The sequence below is a fragment of the Fukomys damarensis genome, unplaced genomic scaffold (assembly GCF_012274545.1).
Source record: "Fukomys damarensis isolate Sample0158 unplaced genomic scaffold, DMR_v1.0_HiC HiC_scaffold_22, whole genome shotgun sequence".
NCBI lineage: Eukaryota > Metazoa > Chordata > Mammalia > Rodentia > Bathyergidae > Fukomys > Fukomys damarensis.
In genome coordinates, this window is record NW_022900934.1 from 641,103 (window position 1) to 663,908 (window position 22,806).

At 48.3% G+C, this 22,806-nt stretch overlaps 1 protein-coding gene across 3 annotated transcripts in view; it reads left to right on the plus strand.

Moving 5' to 3' along the window:
* The window catches only part of Gmeb2 (glucocorticoid modulatory element binding protein 2), a 39,085-nt gene extending 18,360 nt beyond the window's left edge, over window positions 1-20,725 (plus strand). The window contains exons 1-9 of one of the 3 annotated variants that reach the window (XM_010638158.3): window positions 5,025-5,141; window positions 6,754-6,851; window positions 7,481-7,608; window positions 12,638-12,741; window positions 14,091-14,248; window positions 16,819-16,890; window positions 17,185-17,322; window positions 17,573-17,695; window positions 18,287-20,725. In XM_010638158.3, the coding sequence (XP_010636460.1) occupies window positions 6,776-6,851; window positions 7,481-7,608; window positions 12,638-12,741; window positions 14,091-14,248; window positions 16,819-16,890; window positions 17,185-17,322; window positions 17,573-17,695; window positions 18,287-18,927 (1,440 nt within the window). In that variant the 5' untranslated portion in view covers window positions 5,025-5,141; window positions 6,754-6,775 and the 3' untranslated portion in view covers window positions 18,928-20,725. Of the gene's footprint in view, window positions 1-5,024; window positions 5,142-6,753; window positions 6,852-7,480; window positions 7,609-12,637; window positions 12,742-14,090; window positions 14,249-16,818; window positions 16,891-17,184; window positions 17,323-17,572; window positions 17,696-18,286 lie in introns of those variants that run through there. The other 2 variants (XM_033767119.1, XM_010638166.2) reach the window with 2 other exon arrangements.
* Window positions 20,726-22,806: the final 2,081 nt, after the last annotated feature.

Consider the following 22,806-nt stretch of genomic DNA (forward strand, 5'->3'; position numbering starts at 1 on the left):
CACCTTTAATAGTGGGGAACAGGGGAGAATACCTGGATCAAAAGGTTATTGTCATAAACAGTACGTTGGAAAACCTGCATAATCAAACAACATGAATACATTTTGTATACAAGAAAAGTAGCAGTAATAATTATTACTTATATAATAAATCTTATGTCCTGTAATGTAGCTTTGTATCAGTAGGATCTTTCCTTTTTTTCAGAAAATATTATATTTTGAAGATAACCATCATAAACATGTTACAGTAACATATTTAGAATTCAGACCTTTGATGATAACCAATGTAAACATTTTTAACAACATATTTAACAAGGCATATCTTTTTATAAGGCTATGAAAATTATTTGGGCTCCCACTACAGAACAAAGACCAGAATGAATTTTCTGAGCAGCTGCTTATTTACCAACAGAAGTGTACTTGTATTTGACGTCATTTTGATCAAAAACATAACTGGACGAACACTTTTGAACATTTAGATAGACAAACATATAAGACAGTTTAAACTAGAGTGCACTCAGATGGTTTTTGGCCAATTGAATTATAAAATCTTTTAGTTACTACTAGTCAAAATTTTTGTAGATCAAAATTAGCAGAGATCTCTTGTAGAATTAGGGTTAAAGGAATGAAAACTCTTAACTGTAAATGTAAACCTTTTATAACAGACTTGAAACAAACAAGCAAACATTTTATAAATAAATCACTTCCATGAACATTCTCTACATACTTAGGTAAAGACAAGATGAACATACAAAAACCTTTCATGTTAAAAGTACAACTCTTACTTATAGCTTTCCTAATATTTTTTTATCTCATTTACTATTAACCTTCTATAACAAACTTCAGCTTAAAGTGTCCTTTTTCTGCTTTTAGATTGTTATATCTTAAAATTTGGCTGGCTGCCAATAGAACAGTATTAACCTAAAAGAGCAAGTTAACCCTATAATTGCAGTATAAAACAATACACAAGAAGTGTTACCAAAACTAAATAGTTTTCACTAACAGCTGACTGTCGCAGAGCAGAAGTTTGAGCAACTCCTAGGCTGGAGCAAAAGAGGCCAAACAATGTAGGACAAACAAACCAAAAGAACCAGAGACTCTGTCAGGCAATCTCCTTAATCTCCTCTTCGGAAACCAGAAGAACACTCTCGACCAGAGGGTCTTGAGGAGGGAAAAAAATCAACCTCCCTCCCCATAACAGAGAGACAGAGTTCCTACCAGAGGGGCAAAGAACCTCTCCGGCCCCTGCGGTGGGGAGTCCACTAGCACGTCTGCCTGGACCTCCCTCCCTGCCTCCAAAATGATCCAGATCACAAGTTACCAATTCAGACATTAACAGGAAAAGAAAGACACAGAAGCAAAGAAAAGGAAACCAAGGACGAACTATTTCTACAAATTCTAAACAATTACACAGTTGCTGGTGTCCTACTCCAGCACCACTGACACACAATAAATCTTTAAGCATATGTACAAAAAGCATGCAACTCTTGCCTGCTCCCATTTTTAATATTTACAAGAAAACTCACTGCTCTTCTTTTGCCTTCCCTTTGAAGGTCCTCTTTTTCCTTTTTGTGGAGATCTCCTTTTATTCTTTATCCAGCGGTGTCCTTCACTGGATCCCTCGATACTCAGGTCCCTGTTCGGGCACCACTTGTGGCAGTCCAGCCCTCACAACACTAACGTGCCTGAGTTGGGGAGTGAGGATTGAGAAAGGAAAGAACACTCAAGCCTGAGGGGAGACCAAGAGAAGTCTGATTTATTTCACAGAAACAGCTCTTTTTATAGGTTCACATCAACAGGAAGCACCAAGCAACTATTTGTATCTTTTATGCAAAGACCGGATTTTCTGACTCTTTACAAAGAACATCAGATCTATGGCTGTCTCTTTGAGTTTCTCCCATTGCAGCAACAAGTTTAACAAGCAGAGTCCTAGAATGTTACACAGATTGTATCAATGCCTTGAGTGTAGAGGTGAAGAAGTTTCCTTTTAAATGTCAAACTCCTAGAGGGCCATGGCCGGGCTCCCACACACTACTAAGCTCCTTCTCCAGCCCTTTTTATTTTTTGAGGCAGAGTCTCTCTGAGTCACCTAGGCTTACCCCAAACTTGCAACCCTCCTGCCTCAGCCTTCAGAGTAACTGGGATTACAGGCACTAGGTTCCTGTAGGGAGTTATTTCTGTGTCTCACTAGTTGGTGGTTGAGATTTATTCTTGCTACACATTGTTTTAGAGAAGATGCGGGAGTAGAGCTAGTTAATTACTTTGTGGGTGTTGACTCCTTCCCTGGTGGATATTTGCAGGGAGAACATGGGTGCATTCCTTATTTATGAAGTCTGGTAGGGTTGTCTTCCCACCACTGTGCCTCCACAAATGCTGCCTGTTGTGGAGTAGAATCAGTTCTCCGTAGAGAGCCAGGAGTTTGTGAACTTGCCTTTAGTAAAATGGATACTTTTCAAGTGGAGAATGAACCAAAATACCAAGTAATTACTGTCTTTGCTGTCAGTCTGTGGAGGAAGTTTTGAGGGTTGTCCTGACAGTTCCTCTCCCATGGATGCACCTCTGTATTTGGTTTGCACAGTGGCTGTTTCCTAGTCTGTCTCCACCTAAAGTTGGCCCTCTATTTTCTTGGGTCTAGGACAGGTCTGCCTAGTGACCCTTGGTGTCCTGCTAGAAGCTTCCTGCCTTCCCTACTGTGTTTGCTTTTTGTTGCTGTGACAGTGTACCTGCCAGACATTTTCAAGGAACAAAGGCTTACTTATTTATTTATTTGAGGTATGTGGTTGAACCGAAGAAATAAAACCTTGAGGATTGGAGAGTAATAAGCTGATTGGGCAACACCATCAGGTACTCCAAGAGAGGGGTCAAGATGGGACTTTGGATTTTTTTCGAGACAGGGTCTCTCTTCATAGCCCAGGCTGGCCTCAATCCTCCTGCCTCAGCTTCCCAAGTTCTGGGATTACTGGCGTGCACCACCATACCCAGCCAGGATAGGACTTTGAGGCAGGTATACCCACTGCTCAGAGCTCACCCTCTGAGCTCCCTTCCAGCCTGTCCCAGCTGATGCTGTGTGGAGCTCCAGTGTGCAGTGGGCTCCAGTGTGGACCTCCCCTCATTGGGAGGAGGGCCTGCCAGAGGCTGTGGGGTGTGGCTGTGATGGTGAGGACTCTGAGGACACTGCAGTGTGTCCTGGGTGGTCTACAGAGCCCGAGGGCCTCCCCCTTCTCCTAGCGCTTCTCTTTTTCCTCCCTGTGCCCATTGTCCTCTCGAGAGTCTGGCAGGGCTGAGGGTGCTTTCAGCCCCGAGTTGGTGTCGACGCAGGTTCAGCACTGTGCACAGCCTCCGCTGGATCTGCTTTCTTTGTTTTTATGGGTGTTAATGCCCCAGGCTTGGCCATCTCTGCTGTCCTCATACTACCAGGATCTTTCTGGGGATCCCCTACTTTACCAGGTCTTTAGCTTCCTAAGTCTGACCTCTCTGCTGAGCTGCAGACCTACTTGGAAAAGTGTCTGCTGAACGGATGGCAAAGTGTGGCATAGTCACAAAATACAGCAATACCCAGCCTGCAAGAGCAGAAGGGCTGAAGCCTGCGGTGCAGCGGTGGGTATCACACCTATGGTGGAGGAAGGCAGACCCAAGGGAAGGCACAGCCTGTGTTCATGGGAAGCTCAGAATCAGCAACCCAGCGAGTATGAGTGAGGACAGTGGCCACAGGGCCATGAGAGGGATGCTTCTGGATGCCATGTGCAGGCAGGTGATCCTGTACTTGTCCCTAAGCTGCCCTAGGGCCCAAGTGTTTCTGTGTGTTTGTTTTACCTTGGCTAGAGACTCCCAGTCAGACTCCAGCCTGGTACCCCACAGTGCCCAGCACACTCTACTCACCTCTCCCCAGGCCTGCGGGCTTGGCTTTGATGCCTGAACCATAGGGCCAGCCTATTTTCAGCTCTCTGCCCGCTCAGTCACTATTGCCTGGCTGTTGTCCCCTCTGCTGCTGAGATATACACTTGTATCCTCACCCGTGTTCTCAGCCCTGGTTTCCTATTCCTAAAACCCATCCTCCACCTCATTGCCAAAATGTTCACTTTGTTTTTTGTTTGTTTTGTCTTGAGACAGGGTCATCCTATATTGTCCAGTCTGACCTTGAATTTGTGATTCTTCTGCCTCAGCCCCCTGAAGAGCTTGGATTATAAGCATGTGCCACCACACTGGGCAGAATGTTCTTTATAAAATGCAAATGTGACCTTGTCACTGTCCTGTTTAAAGATCCAAAGAGCTTCCCCTCACCTTGGGCCTGTAGTGGGGCCCTATCGGGCATAATCTGTCCTATGAAAGGAAACTCTTAAGCCTATATCCTGCTCCAAGCCCTGAGCAAGCTGCCCCTCTGCACACCAGGGCTGGACTCCTCTGGAACAGGTGCCTGAACCACCCTGTTGGCCTGTGTCTGTTCTCCGAGTCATGGGTGAACTGTGCACCCCATTCCCCAGTCTTAAGACTTTAGCACCAGCTGGGCTACGCACACCAAAGTTGGAGCCCTGAAGGAAGGCAAGCAGGTGTGGAGGGTGCCTGTGGACATTCCCAGTAGTGGGTGTGCCTGAGCACACCTACACCGAAAAGTACACGCATCACACACTCAGTTGCCATGAGCTAAGCATACCTGGGGATGCTACCCAGACTTCTCACAACCTGTCCACATTGTCTCCCCCAGCTCCGGACACCGAAGACTAGTTTCCTATTTCAGATGCTTGTGCAGTGCTGTCATTATGCAAGTGGGAACAGTCTGTGGGATGGATTCTAGAAGTGAGGAGTGGAGCTTTGTCAAAGGGCATGTGCTTTCTAAAATGTAGACAGATTATCCCCTTGTGGGCTTTATTTTTGTTTTTTTGCAGTGCTAGTGATGAAACCTGGGACCTCGTGCGTGATGGGCAAGTGCCCCACCAGCCCTCAAAGTTTCTGCCAGCATGGGAGGGCCTGTTTCCCCATAGCTGTGCCATCTTCCCAACCTTCTATACTCATGTTGGCCATGTTTCCACATTTGAACTGAGTGAAACTGGTATCTCATTGTAGGTTTTATTTTCATTTCTTAGGCTAGTGAGATGTCTTTCCGCTATCTGTGAGGCCTCTGGTCATAGTCTTCAACCAATGGGCTGGTAGGTTGACTTGTGGGCCCTCTGTGTAATAGAAAGAGATTAACTGTTTGTCTTCCTTATGTTGTAAACATTTCCCTCAATGTTCTTTTTAAAAAAATATATATTTACAGTGTTTTCCCCCATGCTGAAAGTTTTATTTTTTAAAATTTTATTTATTTATTTATTTATTTATTTATTTATTTATTTATTTATTTATTTTGGTTTTTTAAGACAGGGTCTCACTGTATAGTTGAGACTGACATGGAACTCACTATGTAGCTCAGGTTGGTCTTGAACTCACAGTGATCCTCCTGCCTCAGCCTCCCGAGTGCTGGGATTACAGGTGTGTGCTACCATGCCCGGCTGAAAGTTTTATTTTTAAGTCAGATGTCTCCGTTACTTTCTCATTTCTGGGACAAATGCTCCCATTACCCACAAGTTAAAGGAGGAAAGGTTTATTTTAGCTCACAGTTTGTAGAGATTTCAGTCCATAGTCAGATGGCTATAAGGCAGGGCAGCATGATAGAAGAGAAAGTTCATTGTGTGGCAGGCACCATGAATTCCTCTCTTCCTCCTCCTGTCTTTTTTTATTCTGTCCAGGCCACAAACCTATTGGTTGGTAGCCACCCACACCTAGGGTGGGTCTTAAAACCCTCTTCAGTAAGTCTGTCATCTGCATCCAGAATGATCCTAAATCAATCTGAACTAATCCAAGTATCACACACCCATGATCCAGTCACTTCCAGAAGCCCCACCTTTGAGCACACTGGTCTTTGGGGGGACATCTAGATATGAGCTATAATGAGCTTATACTTTCTTTCTTTATTTATTTTTGCCACTAAGTCTTGCTATGTAGTCCAGACTAGTCTTAAATCTGCAACCCCTTTGCCCCAGCTTCCTACTTACTGGGATTTCTGGAGTATGGCATGACACCCATTCCTATAACCTTTAATTTTACCTAATTTATTTCAGTATAATACGGGGGTAGCCATGGTGACTTTTTTCTTCTTTCCACACTTTTAAGCCAGGCACAGTGGCACATACTTGTAAGCTCAGCTCCTTAGGAGGCTGAGGTGGAAGGATCACCAGCCTTCAATTTAATAGAACCCATCTAAACACTGTTTACATTTTCTGGGCTGGGATGTGATTCAGTGGTAGAATGCTTGTCTGTGTGAAACCCTAGGTTTGATCCCCATCATTGTAAAAAAAAGAAAAGTACAATTTATATAATTGTATATAAATTTGATAATTTGTATAATTGTATGAAATCATGTAATAGAAATTAAAAACATTTATTAAAGAAAGAAATGGAAGTTTAGAATTCCCACTTAAATGTTAGCTGCTTCCATAAATGCATCATACTGGCTTTGCTCACTGGTGCCGTTCTAGATACTAGAGACAGTCGTGAACAAAATAGGAAGTTTGAGCCTTGTGTTCTCATGAGGGGTAGCACATGGCAGCCATCTGCACCATTCCCTGACTGCACAGCCACTGCTGTTACTCAGAAAGGTTAGAAAAATGTAATGGGTGTATCAGCAATGAGATGTATCAGTAATACAAATTTCTTGACGTATGCTGTAGGCTGCAGATTTTGCAGTCAGGGATTCTGATGTTTCCTTTCATCTTTTACCAGAGGTGACCTGACGGAAGATAACATGGAAACAGAAAATGCAGCAGCAGCAGCTGCTGCAGCCTTCACAGCCTCCTCGCAGCTCAAGGAAGCAGTGTTAGGTAGGAAGCCAAGCTAGGAGGGAGTCATGCTAAGTGGATAGCTACATCAGGTGGGAAGCCTGCCTCCTGCTCACTCATCGTGTGGGGGCTCTGTGGTCCTGTGCTTGAGATGGGTAATGGGCTGCACCACAGGGCTCTCCCAAGGAGGCGTGTCATGTCTGTCATGACAGCTCACCTTGCCTGTGGCTGGGGAAAAAGCAAAGAAGGAGCACCCTAAGTCTTGCAGATCTCTCCTTTGTGGGATTTTGTTGTCTTGTTGCCATCTCAGTGCCGTTTGCTATAACTGCCAGTGTTTTTTGTTTTTTTAAATATCTATGGGACCTTGTATTGGCCAAATTAAAGGGCCTTGAATCCCTATGACCTCCACTTGCAGCGTTTCAACCACAGCTTGATTCTGTCCTTCTGTGGATCTTCAGTTGAACCATAGTTAGTTGAGTCTATTTTGTAGATTCATCTGCAACTCTGACCAGACTGAACCTCCTGTCCACTGTGACTCTACTTGGGGCCTTCCTAGATTTCACTGTTGGTTTCCAGGTTGGCAGTTTCTGGAAGGCATTTGCAGTAAGTGTTCTGGAGAGGTTATAATTGATTTCTTTTTTCTTCTTTCTTGTCCATGTGCCTGTGAGAAGTGAAGATGGCTGAAGAGGGTGAGAACTTGGAGGCTGAAATTGTGTACCCCATCACCTGCGGAGACAGCAGAGCCAACTTGATTTGGAGGAAGTTTGTGTGCCCTGGCATCAATGTGAAGTGTGTTCAGGTGAGGGTGTACAAGGTGTACCTGCTCTTGCTGCAGAGGAGTCTGGCCTGGGCTGTGGGCCCTAGGGAGACAGGAGTTCCACAAGGCTGGGAGGACAGAGGAAGTATAGTAGCCTGCATGTGGGACAGGCCCAGTGAGGAAGAGCCTCCAGCAGAAGTGATTCGTGCTACCAGAGTGAAGCTGCAGGAAGCAGGTGGTGAGGTGGCACTGCCGACGTGGTGGAGGCTACAGTCTCTAAGTTGGGAGTGGCTCTGTTTGGCAGAAGGAGGTAAGCTTTGAAGGGACTGATTTAGTGGTAAGGGGGCAGATGAATGGGAATGACATTCTCTTTCTTGGCAACATGGTAGATTAAGTACTCAGATTCACCTTGAGTTGAAAAACAGCTAAAAATGCCTGTTCAGATATTTTCATAAAGTATCTTACAGTTGCCTTTTTAAGGCAGAAGTGGTCAGGCCTCAGTAAGAGTCAGGTAGAACATTGAATCCAGCCTTTGTTTGAGAGCCTCACCTGTCATGACTTATCTCAGCTGTCAGGGGATGAGAAGACTTAAGTCAGGGCTTCCCTGAGGGTGTGTGCTGGGGGAGTGGCTTGTCACTTCTAAAGCTAGTACTGCCAGAGGGGACCACAGATGGCAGCCTTCCAAGCTCACCCAATCCAGAGCAAGCGTGCTGCCACCTACAGTGTGAACATTGAGAACAGAGGGTCATCATGTGGGGCACATGTGGCCTGTGGTCGGAACCTTGAGTGGAGAGTTTAGTTATAAGTGATTCCTGACTGGCAATTCCCCCTAGAAACAGAAAAGCAGATAAAAAATCCTCTTTGGAGGAATTAATCTTTATCTCAGATTTCCAATAATTTCCACAAAGTTCCAAGAAAGGGAGCAGCTCACAACAAGACAAACAAAAACACCCCATCCAAGGAAACAAGGCACCCTGGGTGACTGTGTATGTGAAAGCAGTGGCAGTAGGGTCAGACCCTTTGGGACTGTGGGCAGTGGATCTTTTTTCTGGTGCTGGGGGTTGAACCTCGGGTTTGCTCTTTGTCCCTGAGTGCTACACAGACCCAGGCATTGGAACTTCCAATCAAACTGGGGATCAAACTTGGGACCTTGTGCTTGCGAGGCAGGTGGTGAAACCACTGAGCTAAATCCCTGGGCCCAGGCATTGGAACTTTTGCAACACAGGATACAAAATAATTATGTTTCATTTATATTAAGAAACAAAGGAGAGACTGGACATGTAATGAAAAAAGTGGATTTGACAAAAACAATGAAAAATGAAGAATAGAATTCAAATACTTGGTGGCTAGGTTTCAGAGCAGATTAGACATAGAAGCGACAATTGGTGAACTGGAAGATAAAACTAAAGGAATCCTCTAGAATGTCATCCACAGAACAGAACATGGGCAGTCAAAGCAGGAAGAAGTCTGACGTGTATATGTACAAAGAGGGAGGTGAGGGTTCCATGATGAGGGAGGAGAGTCCAAAGTTCAGGGACCTGACAGTCCAGACTGGATAAAAAAGATTCCACTTCTTCCATCTAAGATGCTCTGACATCAAATAAATAATGGTGGACTGGGGGGATAGCTCAGTGGTGGAGCATTCGCCTAGCATACGTTTGATCCCCAGCACCACACACAAACACGCACAATACATAAAAGCAAATAATAGCAGTCATGGGTTATAACTCAAGTGGGATAAAAATCCGAGCCTGTATTTATTGCAGCTTATATCACATTATTTATCACTAAGTTTGTGCATCGGAAGAAGTGGAGTGCTCGTGTCAGAATGCCAGCTTACAGATGTGAAGCAGTGATGTGCCAGGAGTCCTCAGGGGAGGCTCAGACTAATCACGAAGTGAGGTGAGGTGCAGTCTGAATTATCCCTCAGCTCACATGTTAATGTGATGTGAGTGACTGCAGCGGGGATCCTGCCAGTGCCTCCAAACTGGAAGATGAATGCCTGCCTCCGGATTCTGTGGTCGTCCTCCTACCACATACTCACAGCCTGACTACGCTGGAGAAAACACAAAACGAAAGACATTCTACAGATACCTGAACTGTGTGCTTCAAAAATGTGAGGGTTGGGCCAGGGATTTAGCTCAATGGCACTGCACCTACCTTGCAAGGTCCGAGAGAGAGAGAGAGAGAGAGAGAGAGAAGGAGAGATGGGTTGAGAAGCTATTCTGTGGCTGGCAGCCACACACATCAGTCTTGGGGTGATGAAGGCTGCCATTAGGACGATTTGTGGCTGAGCATAGGCTACAGGTTAGATGACAGTGCAACACTGAAAACTTTCTGGTTGTGAGAAGTGTTCTGTGTTTGTGTCAGAGCACCTTGCTCTCCGGAAATGCATGCAAGTTCTTTGGAGCCAGGGGTCTCAGCAGTCCAGAGGAGAGGGGGGCACGTCTCCACACATCCAGACAGATGGTGAAGGCACAGAAGGATGAAGTGAGGAGGCATAGTGGAGATCCTTGCAGTTATTCTGTAACTTTGAGATTACATCAGAATAAAAAGCTAGAAACACAAGAATGAAATGTACCAAAAATAACACCATAATGAAACACCAGAACAGAGATGAAGATCTTAAAAATGTCCAGAAGCTGGGCGTGGTGGCATATGTCTATAATCCCAGCACTTCAGAGGCTGAAGCAGGAGGATTTCTGTGAGTTCAAGGCCAGCCTGGGTTACATAGCAAGGCCCTGTTTCAAAAACAAAAAAAAATTTTTTTTTTTTTTGGTATTGGGGATTGAACTTGGGACCTTGTGCTTGTGAGGCAGGCGGCGAAACCCTGAGCCAAATCCCCAGCCCTATGTATTTTTGGGGAGGCTTACGCCCCCCACTTTTTTTTTGGTACTGAGGATTGAACTCAGGACCTTGCGCTTGCAAGGCAGGCTGCGGCACCACTGAGCTAAATCCCCAGTCCAAAAAACAAAAAAGTTTAAAAAATGGCCAAAGCACAAAGGAAGATTGCTGAGGAGGAAGAATCCTAAAAGCAGTGTAATAGAAACCAGGGATTGTAGGGCTGGATTCTCCCCCTACCGACAGAGAATAATTGCATATAATAAAATTAGCTCTTAAAATTAGGGCAAAATAGACATTTTCGGATAAAACAGTTGCCACCTGCAAAGGATATTGTTAATGTGTTTCAGGACAAGGGAAAGAAACCACAGGTAAAATCATAGGGTATAGGAAAGCAAGAAGGGTGTGGGACATGAGAGCAGATTCCGCATGACCGACTGGCAGTGACATCCTGAGAAGAACCTGAAGATAAAACACCAGCCACACAGTGGTGCCCAGGAGGCCATGGGCTCTTGACAGCCAAGGCATGATGTGCTCAGTGCCCAGGGCACCAGAGAAAACAGAGCAGAGAAGAACATGGCACCACAAGGGAGTCTTTACCCCAAGAGAGGGCAGGAAAGAAAAGGGAGAGTCTGTGAGACAGGTGAGGCCAGCAGAGCCAATGCAACAGACTCAAGCAGGACTGGCCAGGCAGGCGCAAGTCCGGCAGGCTCTGCTGTGTGCATCTAGGGAGCAGAGCAGCATGCTGTGGCCAGTTGCATGGCTGTGTGGGTGCATTTTTATCTGTGGCATGTGGTGATGAGAGTGTACAGACTTGGGACTGGGAGCCAGCTGTTACCCTGTCTGCCTACTGAGGCACTCTGCTCGGGTGACGGCATGCCTGGAAGGAGGCATTCCCAGGATACAGTGACTCATCCTACCCAGCCTGCTTGTTTCCTAAGGAAGTGTTTTGTTTTGTTTTTGTGGTGCTGGGAATGGAACCCAGGCACCTTTTACTTGTCAGGCAAGCTCTCTACCACTGACTTATATGGCTAGCCCAAGAGATGCAGTATTATTTTCATTCTTTGTGTCTTAGTTACTTTCTCACTGCTGAGACAAAACGCTTAACACCCAAAGTTAAAGGAAGAAAGGTTTATTTTGGCTCACAGTTTATAGAGGTTTCAGTCCATAGTTGGCTAGCTCCAAGACAGGGTGGCATGGCAGAAAAGAAACAATTGATAGCAGGCAGCAGGCAGCAATGCAGTAAGCTACAGCAGAAGCCCTCTTTCCACCTCTTATATTCTAATTCTATTCAGGCTACATACCCTTAGGGCAAGTAGCCCTCACACTGAAGGATGGCCTTCCCATTATCCACACAGGGAACTATGCCAAACCAATCAGTGGACTAATTTAGTAACCACACACCCTTGATCCCAGCCTCACACACTAGATCCAGCCACCTTTAAAAAGCCCTACCTATTACCACATGAGACTTTGGAGGGACATCTAGACACAAGCCCTCACACTGATTTCAAAAATTACTTGTTTAGTTGGGCCAGGGATTCAGTTTAGTGGCACCACACCTGCCTCATAAACACAAGGTCCTGAGTTCATTCCCCAGTACTGCAAAAAAAAAAAAAAAATTCTTTAGCAAGATTGAATAGGATATTGTATCTTCTTGGGCTTTCTGAGCACTAGCACAGGATGAATATCAAGTGGGGAAACAGTTCCCCTGACTTAAAATGGATGTGGGCAAGCATCTCTCAAGGCAGGTTACTATGCTTCCTGTGCTGTCTGTGGTCCAAGGGTGGGCCTGGTCTTGGAAAGGGGTTGCTCATAGCCTGTTTTTATGCTTGTATTTCTGGTTAATATTATATGTCATGATGTAATGAGTATATGTATTACTGATGAAATAAATTGCATATAAGATGGAGGTTTGCTGCACCTGATCTGGAGAAATTGAGCCAGGATTCCTGCAGTGGGTTAGCCCAGCCCTGCCTGCTTCCAGGCATACTGTGTACCTTTGTGGGGCAGCAATGTACAAAGTGTCAAATGGAGACCTGGTGCCCACTCCAGCCCTTGCCAACTAGGGCGTACCCTGTTTTATCCTAGTGTTTTATAGTGAGCCTGTGGCTCTTTCCTACCATGAACTCCTGGCACAGACTCAGGAGAGCAGAGGAGGGCACCCGATGACCCCACCAGACATCTATCTGAGGCCAGGCTGACCCCACACTGCTGTGCTTCTCTGCAGTATGATGAACATGTGATCAGCCCGAAGGAGTTTGTCCACCTGGCGGGGAAGTCCACCCTGAAGGACTGGAAGAGAGCCATCCGAATGAACGGCATCATGCTCAGGTGGGCCCTGTGCAAGTGTGCTCCTGATGGGAGGGGTTGTAGCTGTTGCTTTTTCCTTTGGGTTAGGGTTTTTTAAGTCAAGGTTCGTGTTCGATGTGGGTGATGAAAGCCCCCCTGCACGGTTGCACCTGCTTACCCCATAGGAAGTAGAGCTTCCATGCTCTATCAGGGACACTGTCAGACTTTTAGTGATTGTGTGTGTGTGTGTGTGTGTGTGTGCGCATGTGTGTAAATTTTCATTTTCATTTCCACAAATTCTGCACTCAGGGCTAGTTATTAAAAAAAAGCAGGGGTATAATCTGGTATTTGCTCATCAGGTGGGGATTCAGGATTAGTCTCGGCATAGCCTTTCACATCATCCTTTACTTTTGTCCTCTTCATTGCTTTTTACTAAAGTTTCATGTGGAGTACACAAATGGTGCACCATGCTTGGCTTATGTTTTTTGTGAACCATTAGGCCACCATGTCTTTGAACCTGAAAAATGTCAGTGCCGTAGGGAAGGTACTGGTGACCCATGTTTACCTCCTTGCTTCTCCAGTTGGTGCCCTGCTTTGTGCCAAAGTCAGTTTGGTCTTGAGAGTGACCAGATTGGGTCTTTCTCACAGCCCTCAGGCCCATTCCGCTGAGTGAACCTCTGAGTGAGCCATTCCACTGAGTTTTCTAGAATGGTTGACTGTAAAACTATGGAGACACAGTGTGAGGAGAGGTATATGGAGAGATGTGTGTATACCTGAGGCCTGCACAGCCTGAAGGCTAAGCTATGATAGAACTTGGCCTGGTTCATGGGACACAGCAGGCTGGTTGTCTGAGACTTCTGAACTTGGATGCAGGCAGGACAGAGGGTCTGGAGAGACAGACCCCAGCTCATCAGGATGCACAGTTGCCTTCCTGGCAGCTGAACATGAGAAATGACCATAGTTTCAGATGCTGTCAGAGTCATATGGGCCTTCTTTTTTGTCTGTATCTTCCAGAGAACAGGACTTTCCTTGGAAGCGACTCTCTAATCTTTGCTTCAGAATTGGGCTACTCTTAATGTGGGTGGGCTGTGCCGCATCCCCTGGTGCCACAGTCACAGCATGGAACAGGCACCTCCAGGACGCCCACCAGCCAGGGTCCTTTCTGCTTACACTGGACAGAGTACTGTGTGGGTGGCCTGGGGCAGCTGTACCAGCTGCCGTGTGTTCCCATTGGAGTTTTATGCCCAAGGGTGTGTGCATCATCTCTTACCTTGTGGGAGCCCTGCCCTGCTTAGTGCCTCTGCTGAGACCTGATACTGCAGCAGACGGTCCAGTCAGGGCAATGGACAAAGGTATCTGGGGTTTCACTTGAGCTGCTGTCCTCTCTGCAGAAAGATCATGGACTCCGGGGAGCTGGACTTCTATCAGCATGATAAAGTCTGCTCCAATACCTGCCGCAGCACCAAAATTGACCTGTCAGGTGCCCGAGTGTCCCTGAGCAGTCCCACATCTGCAGAGTACATCCCGCTCACACCTGCTGCAGCTGATGGTAGGTGCAAGGGGCCTTTTGGCCTTCAACTCTGTCACCATGCTAGCCAGGCACAGTGGCACACGTCTATAAATCCTAGCTACTTGGGAGGCTGACGAAGGAGAACTTCAGGTTCAAATCCAGCTAGGGTAACTTAGTGAAACTGTCTTAAAATTTTAATTTTGGTTAGGCCAAGGATTTAGCTCAGTGGTGCCACACCTGCCTCATAAGTGCAAGGTCCTGAGTTTGATACCCAGTGCCAAAAAAATTAATTTTTGTTTTGCTTTGTTTTGTATTTTTGAGACAGAGTTTTACTGTATATTTCAGGCTGACCTTTAACTCACTATGTAGCCCAGGATAGCCTCAAACTCAGTGCAGTCCTCTTGCCTCAGCCTCCCAAGTTCTATTACAGGCATGTGCCAACATACCTGGCTCTGTCTCAAAATTTTTATTTTATTTTGTTTTAAGACATACATATCATTTAATCTAGACACTTCAGTAATCAATTAGCAAGCTTCTTAGGAGGGAAAGGGAAGCTGAGTTTGAAAACATGTCTATACATGTATTTATTCTACTGTAATTTATCAGAAAATACCAACAGCACAGGTGAGGAACAGTGGCTCTGGTTCTTTCCCTCTCTCTCTCTTTTTTTTTTTTTTTGGTGCCAGGGATTGAACTCATGACCTTGTGCTTGCAAGGCAGGCACGGTGCCCCTGAGCGAAATCCCTGGCCCTCTGGTTCTTTCTCTAGAAAGTTCTCTTCTCTAAGATGCCCACAGACTTGAGGGATGCTGAGGATGTCAAGGGTGAGAAGCCAGGGCTGCCCCTTGCCCACCCGGCGGACCCCTACTCCTGCCCCAGGGCGGGTCCTCCCTCTGGGCACCTTCTCACTGTCCCATCCCTTCCACCAACACATATCCACACCTTCGCATCCCTCATCATGGGTCGTAATGTGAAGTCCTGATTAGCCCAGGGAACGCGGGCAGTTGTAATTAAGAATGGCTGGCCATTGTTGGCTTGCCTCAGTTGGGTGGCTGTGGTTTATGGCAATCTGAAAATATCAGTTGCTTAGCTCCTTTCTGGGTCAAAGCCTCAGGTTGGATGCTGGGGGAGTCAGAGCCCCTTCTGGGGTACTTCGGAGGCAGTGCAGCGAGGGGGTATTCAGGGTCCTGGTGGCCAATGCAGGGGCTGGGCCCAGGACCTCTGTGCTGCCTTACTAAAGTTGCTCCTAAGTGACCAGCCAGGACAGATGAGCACTGCTAGTGCTTTCTCCTAAGGAGGGGCTGGGCTTCTGAGTCTTATAATCAAGGTTGCTGTCCCTGGGGAAAGCAGAGTCTGGATTAGGATTCTGCTCTTCCTGCAGTTTGTTTCTTTAGCCTGGAATCTTTAAGAACCTGTGATTTGGCTATTTTGTAGTTAGTAAGAGCTTGTGTACCAGTCCAAAACAGGAACAGCAGTTGTTCATGTCCCCCCTGAACACAGGTATGTGTAATATTCACCAGTACTACATCTTTGATGAATAGAAAAGGTGGCATAAAGTTGGAAACCTTACCCAAATACTCACTTGTTTCCAGGTCTACTTCTGAGTCTTGTCTGTGTGTGAGGCCTCTATCAGAAACCCCAGAACAGCCAAGGATGAACTATATAGACAGCTAGGGTTTGTAGGCCCTGGAAATGGACTCAGGAATAAATCAGAATAGGTGGTCTGTCACTGTTGTGATCCATAAAAATGGAAACATGGTAGGTATGCTAAAAGTTTACAGTAGCACCAGTGAAATGTAATTAGAAGTAATGATGGACTCTAGGGTGACCTAGGTCATGTTTGTTGTGGTGAAACAAGACAGGTCCCCAGTGGTAGAGTTGTAGGAGATTGTTGGGTAAACTTGTAAATAGGACCAGAGCAGAAAAATGCTGGGATTTACTGAAAGTCGGTGCTGGCTGTGTTTTACTCCTGTTTTTTATCCTTTGTATATGTTTGAAGATGTCTGTGATTAAAAATAAACTGTCTACGAGGCAGGTGTATTTTTTGTTTGTTTGTTTGCCGGTAATGGGGTTTGAACTCAGGACCTTGTGCTTAGGAGGCAGGTGCAGCACTCCTGAGCTACATCCCTGGCCTGAGGCAGGTGTATTAATTAGCTTTGCTGTGGCTGGATACTACCCAACCCTCACAACTTAAAGGAGGAAAGGTTTAATGTGGCTCACATTTTACTAGGATTCAGTCCACTTCTGTCTTGTTCCAAGGCAGAAACTTCATGGTGCCAAAGCAGAGACGCCTGGTCCTGATGGCTGGGAAACAGTGCCAGAGAGGAAGGGTGGGACCAGACATAGATCCCAAGGCCGTGGCCCTGTGACCCCCAACACACCCAAGGAAGTGTGCCCCGTCAGCCTCCAGGCAGATCCCAGAGCCAGTCAGGTTGGCACTGTACCCTAAATGTACAGCAGGGAAGTTCCTTAATGGATGTGTGTTTGTTAGTTTTGTGAAAAAAGATGTCAAGGAGGGATTCAGATGTAGCTTTGGGAGGATGGGCAGGGCTTGTGGATGGTGTGGGAGCTACTCTGCAGAATGACCCCTGTGCTCCATTTTGCTTGTAGTGAATGGTTCACCTGCCACCATCACCATAGAGACCTGTGAAGACCCCAGTGACTGGACGACAGCTATTGGAGGTACAGCCTTGCGGATTTCTCTTGAGTGCAGGTGGTCTGTGGGGCAAGCCACTCATCCATTCCTGCCCCTAGCTCTGGCTCTGGGTGAGGTGCTGGCTGCTGTGGTTCTGGGAACTCTGAAGTAGACCTCAGATCTCAGTCACCGACCTATTGCACTTACAGGCTAAGTAATTGCATCTAGTGCTGTAACTTCCCTAGGGAGTATCCTTGCACCTGTCTTTGCTTTTCCTCACTGAGGGCTTCCCCAAGCAGCAGTGTTCTTCCTGACCACCGAGCCCTTTCCTTCCCTCACAGATGACACATTTGCTTTTTGGCGGGGACTGAAGGACGCTGGCCTGCTGGATGAGGTCATACAGGAGTTCCAGCAGGAACTGGAGGAGACTATGAAAGGTCTGCAGCAGCGGGTACAGGATCCTCCCCTGCAGCTTCGAGGTGAGGAGCCCCAAGTCTCCCTCTTGTCAGCTCCTGCCAGGCCCTGCCATGCCCCTGGGATGAAGGCCTAGCCTAGAGGCAAGACCTGGCTGTGCTGGCTGTAGGAGGATCACTTGGCATGCATCCTAGGCTTTGTGGAGCCAGGCTTCTCCTGCTGGCCGGATCCCCAAGAACCACCCCTGGCCCTGGGGTCTGGGCCCTCTGGGAGGGACCCTGGGTTCTCATCAAGTGTTCACGTTGCTCCTTTAAGATGCTGTCCTCCTCAACAACATTGTACAGAACTTTGGCATGCTAGACCTGGTGAAAAAGGTGCTGGCCAGCCACAAGTGCCAGATGGACCGCTCACGGGAGCAGTATGCCCGGGACCTGGCAGGTATGGCTGGCAGTGTGCTGGGAGTTCAAGGAGCCTATGGGCTCATCTGTCTGGCCAGTTCCACCGAGGTGGGAAGTAAGAGGGACCTAGGTGTCACACACTGAAAAGTCAGTAAAACTCAAATGGCTGTGGCCAAACTTCACCAGGCAGAATGTACCGTTGTTATGTTTACTGACCTTTCTGAAGAGAAATAACAGAAAAGTGAATAGGGCCACCTCTCACCCACCCAGAGCTAGGCTTGCTCCTGTGGTGAAGTGTTTATTCCAGGCTCTCTGTGGTGTTGATACTTACATATGTTCACCATGTGTACACCGCATGTGCACCATGTGTGCATGTAAACAGGCTGCTTCGGTGCCACAGCAGCTGTCTGTGCACAGATTGTGACTGGAACATGTTAGAGTAGATGGGGAAGGCCTAGCACATCACTTCCATCGGTGGAGTGGCAGTCCTGGGCCGTCTGAGGCCCCACTGTGCTGACCTCACCTTGGCAGGTTGTGTGGTTGCTGTTAGCTTGGGCTGCCAGGTAATGATGCATGTCTGCCCCACCACCCTAAGAAGATGCTGCCTGCCCTGACACTGTGCCTCCTACAGCCCTGGAGCAGCAGTGCGATGAGCACCGCCGCCGCGCCAAGGAATTGAAACACAAGTCCCAGCACCTCAGCAACGTGCTGATGACGCTGACCCCTGTCTCCCTGCCGCCCCCCATGAAGCGGCCGCGGCTCGCACGGGCCACGTCTGGACCGGCCTCCATGGCCTCACAGGTGCTCACCCAGTCTGCACAGATCGCCCTCGGCCCGGGTGTGCCAGTGTCCCAGCTGACCAGCGTACCTCTTGGCAAGGTGGTGTCCACGCTACCCTCGGCTGTCCTGGGCAAGAGCTCCCCTCAGGCACCCCCAGCAAGCTCACCAGCCTCTCCATTGCTTGGGGGCTACACAGTCCTGGCCTCCTCAGGCTCCACTTTCCCTAGCACAGTGGAGATCCACCCAGACGCATCCAGCCTCACAGTTCTGAGCACGGCAGCCATGCAGGATGGCAGCACGGTGCTGAAAGTGGTCAGCCCACTGCAGCTGCTCACCCTGCCCAGCCTGGGCCCCACCCTGCAGAATGTGGCCCAGGCATCACCGGCAGGCAGCACAATTGTGACAGTGCCCACAGCAGCTACCGCAGGGCCTGACGAGCATACAGCCACCATTGAGGTGTCCGCCATGGCAGAGGACCACGAGCAGAAGTAGCCGGTAGAGGGAGCGGCCCCTCGGGGTGGACAGGGCTGGCTGCCTCTCCTCAGGCCGCTGCAGGCGGAGGCCACGGAGCTGGCTCAGCACCGACAGGTCTTGTGGGCTGAACCAAAGAGAGGACTTGCCAGAAGACTCAAGAAAAAGAGGGACAGAAAGATGGCCAGCAACCTGAGAAATTGGTCTTCACCTTCTAAACTCCTTCCCCTTTTTTCTTGGGAAATATACTTTTCCATCTGTTGCTTATTAATACTGTTTACACATTGGCCTTGAGCAGGAGCCAGGGGGACTGTGACCAGAAGGCCTAGGTATAACTAGGTGCAGGCAGCAGAGGCAGGGGCAGCAGGCATTTTACACCCTGCAGGTGCTGGTGGCACCAGAGTCCAGCCAAGTCACAGAGGTCCTGGTGTCTGTGCCCCTGCTGGTCCTGGCCTGGCGCCTGAGCCTGCTGGGGGGGACATAACTAACACATGTCTTGGGAAATGTACCCAAGAGTGGAAACCCATGGATCCTATGGATTTGGTTTCTTCCCACAGTTTTCTGTAGGTTTAGTGTGGCCAGCGCCCCGCTCTTCTGCCTGTGGAAACATGGTCCCAGGGCTGGGCTACAGACCCAGCAGGTGCTCAGGTGGCCAAGAGGCCCTACAGACCAGGGGAGGTCTGGGCACCATTGCACATGTGCTGCAGGTGTTTTTAAGTGAATTGCTTAGTAGGCTTCTAGAAAGAGTCATTTATAGCATTTTCAACCAAAATGATGCTGAGTGCCTAGGATTCCCAAGTGGGCTATAGGGTGGGCCTGGGCACCTGTGCGTGTACCTAGCTGGATATGGAGGTGCTGGGCTGCAACCTGCCTAAGTGAAGCTCTGGAGAATTTGGCCGTGTTCCTTCAGATTCGGGATGGCTCAGGTGGCTCCCTTGTGTAGCCTGCTTTGGGACCTCCCTGTTAGCTCTCAGGCCCCTGATCCTCTCCTGTGGGTAGAGCTGAGCCCCAGGGCGTTGGAGAGGCCGCCCAAGGCCGGGTAGGACTGGCTAGGACAGGTGTACTCCGTGCAGGCTACCTGTTGGTGGTTTGCAGATCTAGGTTTGGGCTTTAAAGGAATACTGGCAGGGGCCGTCCTCTAGGCCACAGCTCCTAGGGCCAAGCATTTCAGGGAACAGGAAGCCCAGGTTGCTTGTGGAGTACGGCTTAGGACAGTCCTCAGGGCCAGCTCTCCCTGGACCTTCCTGCTGGCCTTGCTGTAGAGGTCCTCACAGCAGGAGGGGCACTGGCCCTCTTCACTGTATTAAAGGGAAGTAGTTGTTCCTTTGTCCATCAACCCACCCCCTTGAGTGTGCAGATGCCACCTCGCACCTTTGCTCTGACCAGGGCCCTGTCTGCCTCCCACCCTACATCAAGCTACTGAAGTTCTGTTTCTTTTCCTTCTGTTACATCACTTTTTGCTGTTGTCATGAATCAACTGGTTTCAGCATGATGTTTACCTGTTTGTGTATCTACTCCTTTTATAAAACTCATTTTTATTCAAGTTGTGAGTCTTGTTACATGCAGCAGTGTGACCCCGTTAGAGGCAGCGTCACTAATGAAACACCTGTTGCCCCGGGAGTCAGGGAGCGTCCAAGGTGCTGTCTATATTCTGGGTTGTGGGTCCGTTTCCTTTCTTTATAAAGACCAAGTTGGGACCTTTTCAGACCCTACCCCTTAGTCCCTGGAGGTACGGACGGCAGAGTTAATTGTAGAGCCATATAAAAAGCCCCAAACCAGCTTCAGAATTAATTTCCACCCCCTTGTCAGTGCCCCAAGGCTGTCCACACATCTGCTGCCAGCCTATCTTCCACAGCTGCTCCTGACAGGGTGGGTGGGCTGGAGTAGAGGACGGAACTGTGGGGGTGGTGGGAGTTGGGCAGCGCCCCCACTGACACACCCGCTTCCTGCTGGGTCCTCAGGTTGCTGGGCTTCTGGGCCCCTGTGGGGCCTCAGCCATGTGCAAACACGGCAAACACGGTGTTCGTGCTGCCTTCAGCTTGGTTTTCTGAGAGTATAGGACTGACTTGGTTTTACAAGCGGGTGAGAGCTTCTCTCAGTGCCTGCCTGGAGGCACCCTTGGGAAGGGCAGTGTTTGAGTCCTACTTTGTATGTTGTTTTGCAAGAATCTGCTTGGTACTTTGATTTAAAATAAAAGCATTTTTCATAATTTCTGTATCTGTCTCATAATGAAAGACTGGAGAGAACCAAATTAAATATGAAAACAACCTGAGTTGGGTGGTACACACCTGTAATTCCAGCTACTTGGAGGCTGAGGCAGGAGGATCACAAGGTTGAGGTCAGCCTGGGCAGTTTCGTGAGTACCTGCCACAGAATGAAAAAAGGGGCAGGGGACAGTGCTCAGTGGTATAATGCTTGGCTGATGTGTGAGACACCAGTTCATTCAATCCTCTGCTTCATAGAAAAAGTTTTTAAAAACTGTAAAAACACACCCTTTTGGACAGTGCCAGCCTGTTCTATTTTCTTCACGCACATGGTGTGCTTTGTCCTTTCCAAGTGTGGGCTGGGGCCCCCGGACACTTCCTAAGTATCCCAAGGTCTTGCAATTTCCTTTTTTTCTTTTTTGGTACCAGGGATTGAACTAAGGACCTTGCGCTTGTGAGGCAGGTGCGGTGCCACTGAGCTAAATCCCTGCCCCCTATCTGCAGTTTTTGAAACAGCAGGTTCCATTTGGTTTCTCTCTGCCAAGTAGAGACCTGATGAAGGTTCCAGCTGCCTCCATCTGTGTCTGCTGCACCACTGACAGGCTGGGCAGCTCGTGGACAACAGTAGGGCGTTGCTCACAGTCCTGGAGTCTGGTGCCCAGGCTCAAGGTAGACACTGTCTGGTGAGGGCCTGGAAGCACTTCTGACCTTCAGAGAGGGTGAGGGTCCAGCCCAAACCATTGGGCCCCTGACCCAAAGCTTGAGTCCCAGGCATCTCCACAAGAGGGCAGGGAACAGCCACAAACCCATACTTCCAAGCAGTCCAGGTCTTCTCTGCCCAGAGCTCCATGAGTCTCCTGTCCAGTGCTGTGCCCTGCTCCGGTGCCACTGTCCCTAAGAGTCCACGGGCGAGCCTCTTGCACGTCACAGGGAACAAGCAGATGGCAGATGGTGTGTCGTACCATTCCTGAGAGTGACAGTTTGACAAGGCAGGGTGGCTCGTGATTTGAAAGTCGGTGCAAAGGGTAGGGTCCTCGCTGAAGGCCTGCCCTTCTGATGCAGTACTTTGTCACACATATGCTCCCTTGTGGTAAGGAGCTAACACGCACCACAGGCCTTGGGTACACACTCACCCTTGGTTGCACATCCTTCTCACACACCGGCGAGCACCATGGTTCAGTGTTCTGCTGCACAGGGTGGTGTGTGGAGGCCAGGGACACAGACCAAGTCTGTGCTTCACATGTTTTAGGGTTGGGTTAGTAGTTAAAAATACATGATGGGTTACAGGAGACAGACACATTACTGCCTTTCCCTGGCGTATGGTTTGCACCTACTGCCGGTTCTCATCCAAAACCAAAGAGGGGAATGTTAGGGAATTATCATGTTAAAGTATGTTGTGACACCGCCTTTTGGGGTTGGACTTCCGGGTTCTTCCCCTAAACCCATCCTGAGTTTCCTTTTTCCAAGACCATGTCAGCATATAGAATTAAAACCTAAAGCTTCCTGCAGAGCTCCCTCCTTAGAGAGCAAAGTGGCTTTTGATAGGCTAAGAGCAGCCTACTCCACCCTAACGAGGAAGTCTTTGGCTCCAAGCCCCATAAATAGGCCAGCACTTGCTCTGCTCTCTCTCTGCTCTTTTCTCTCTGCTCCGCTCCCCTGAATAAAATCTCCAGTGTGGCGGGGGACAAACATGATG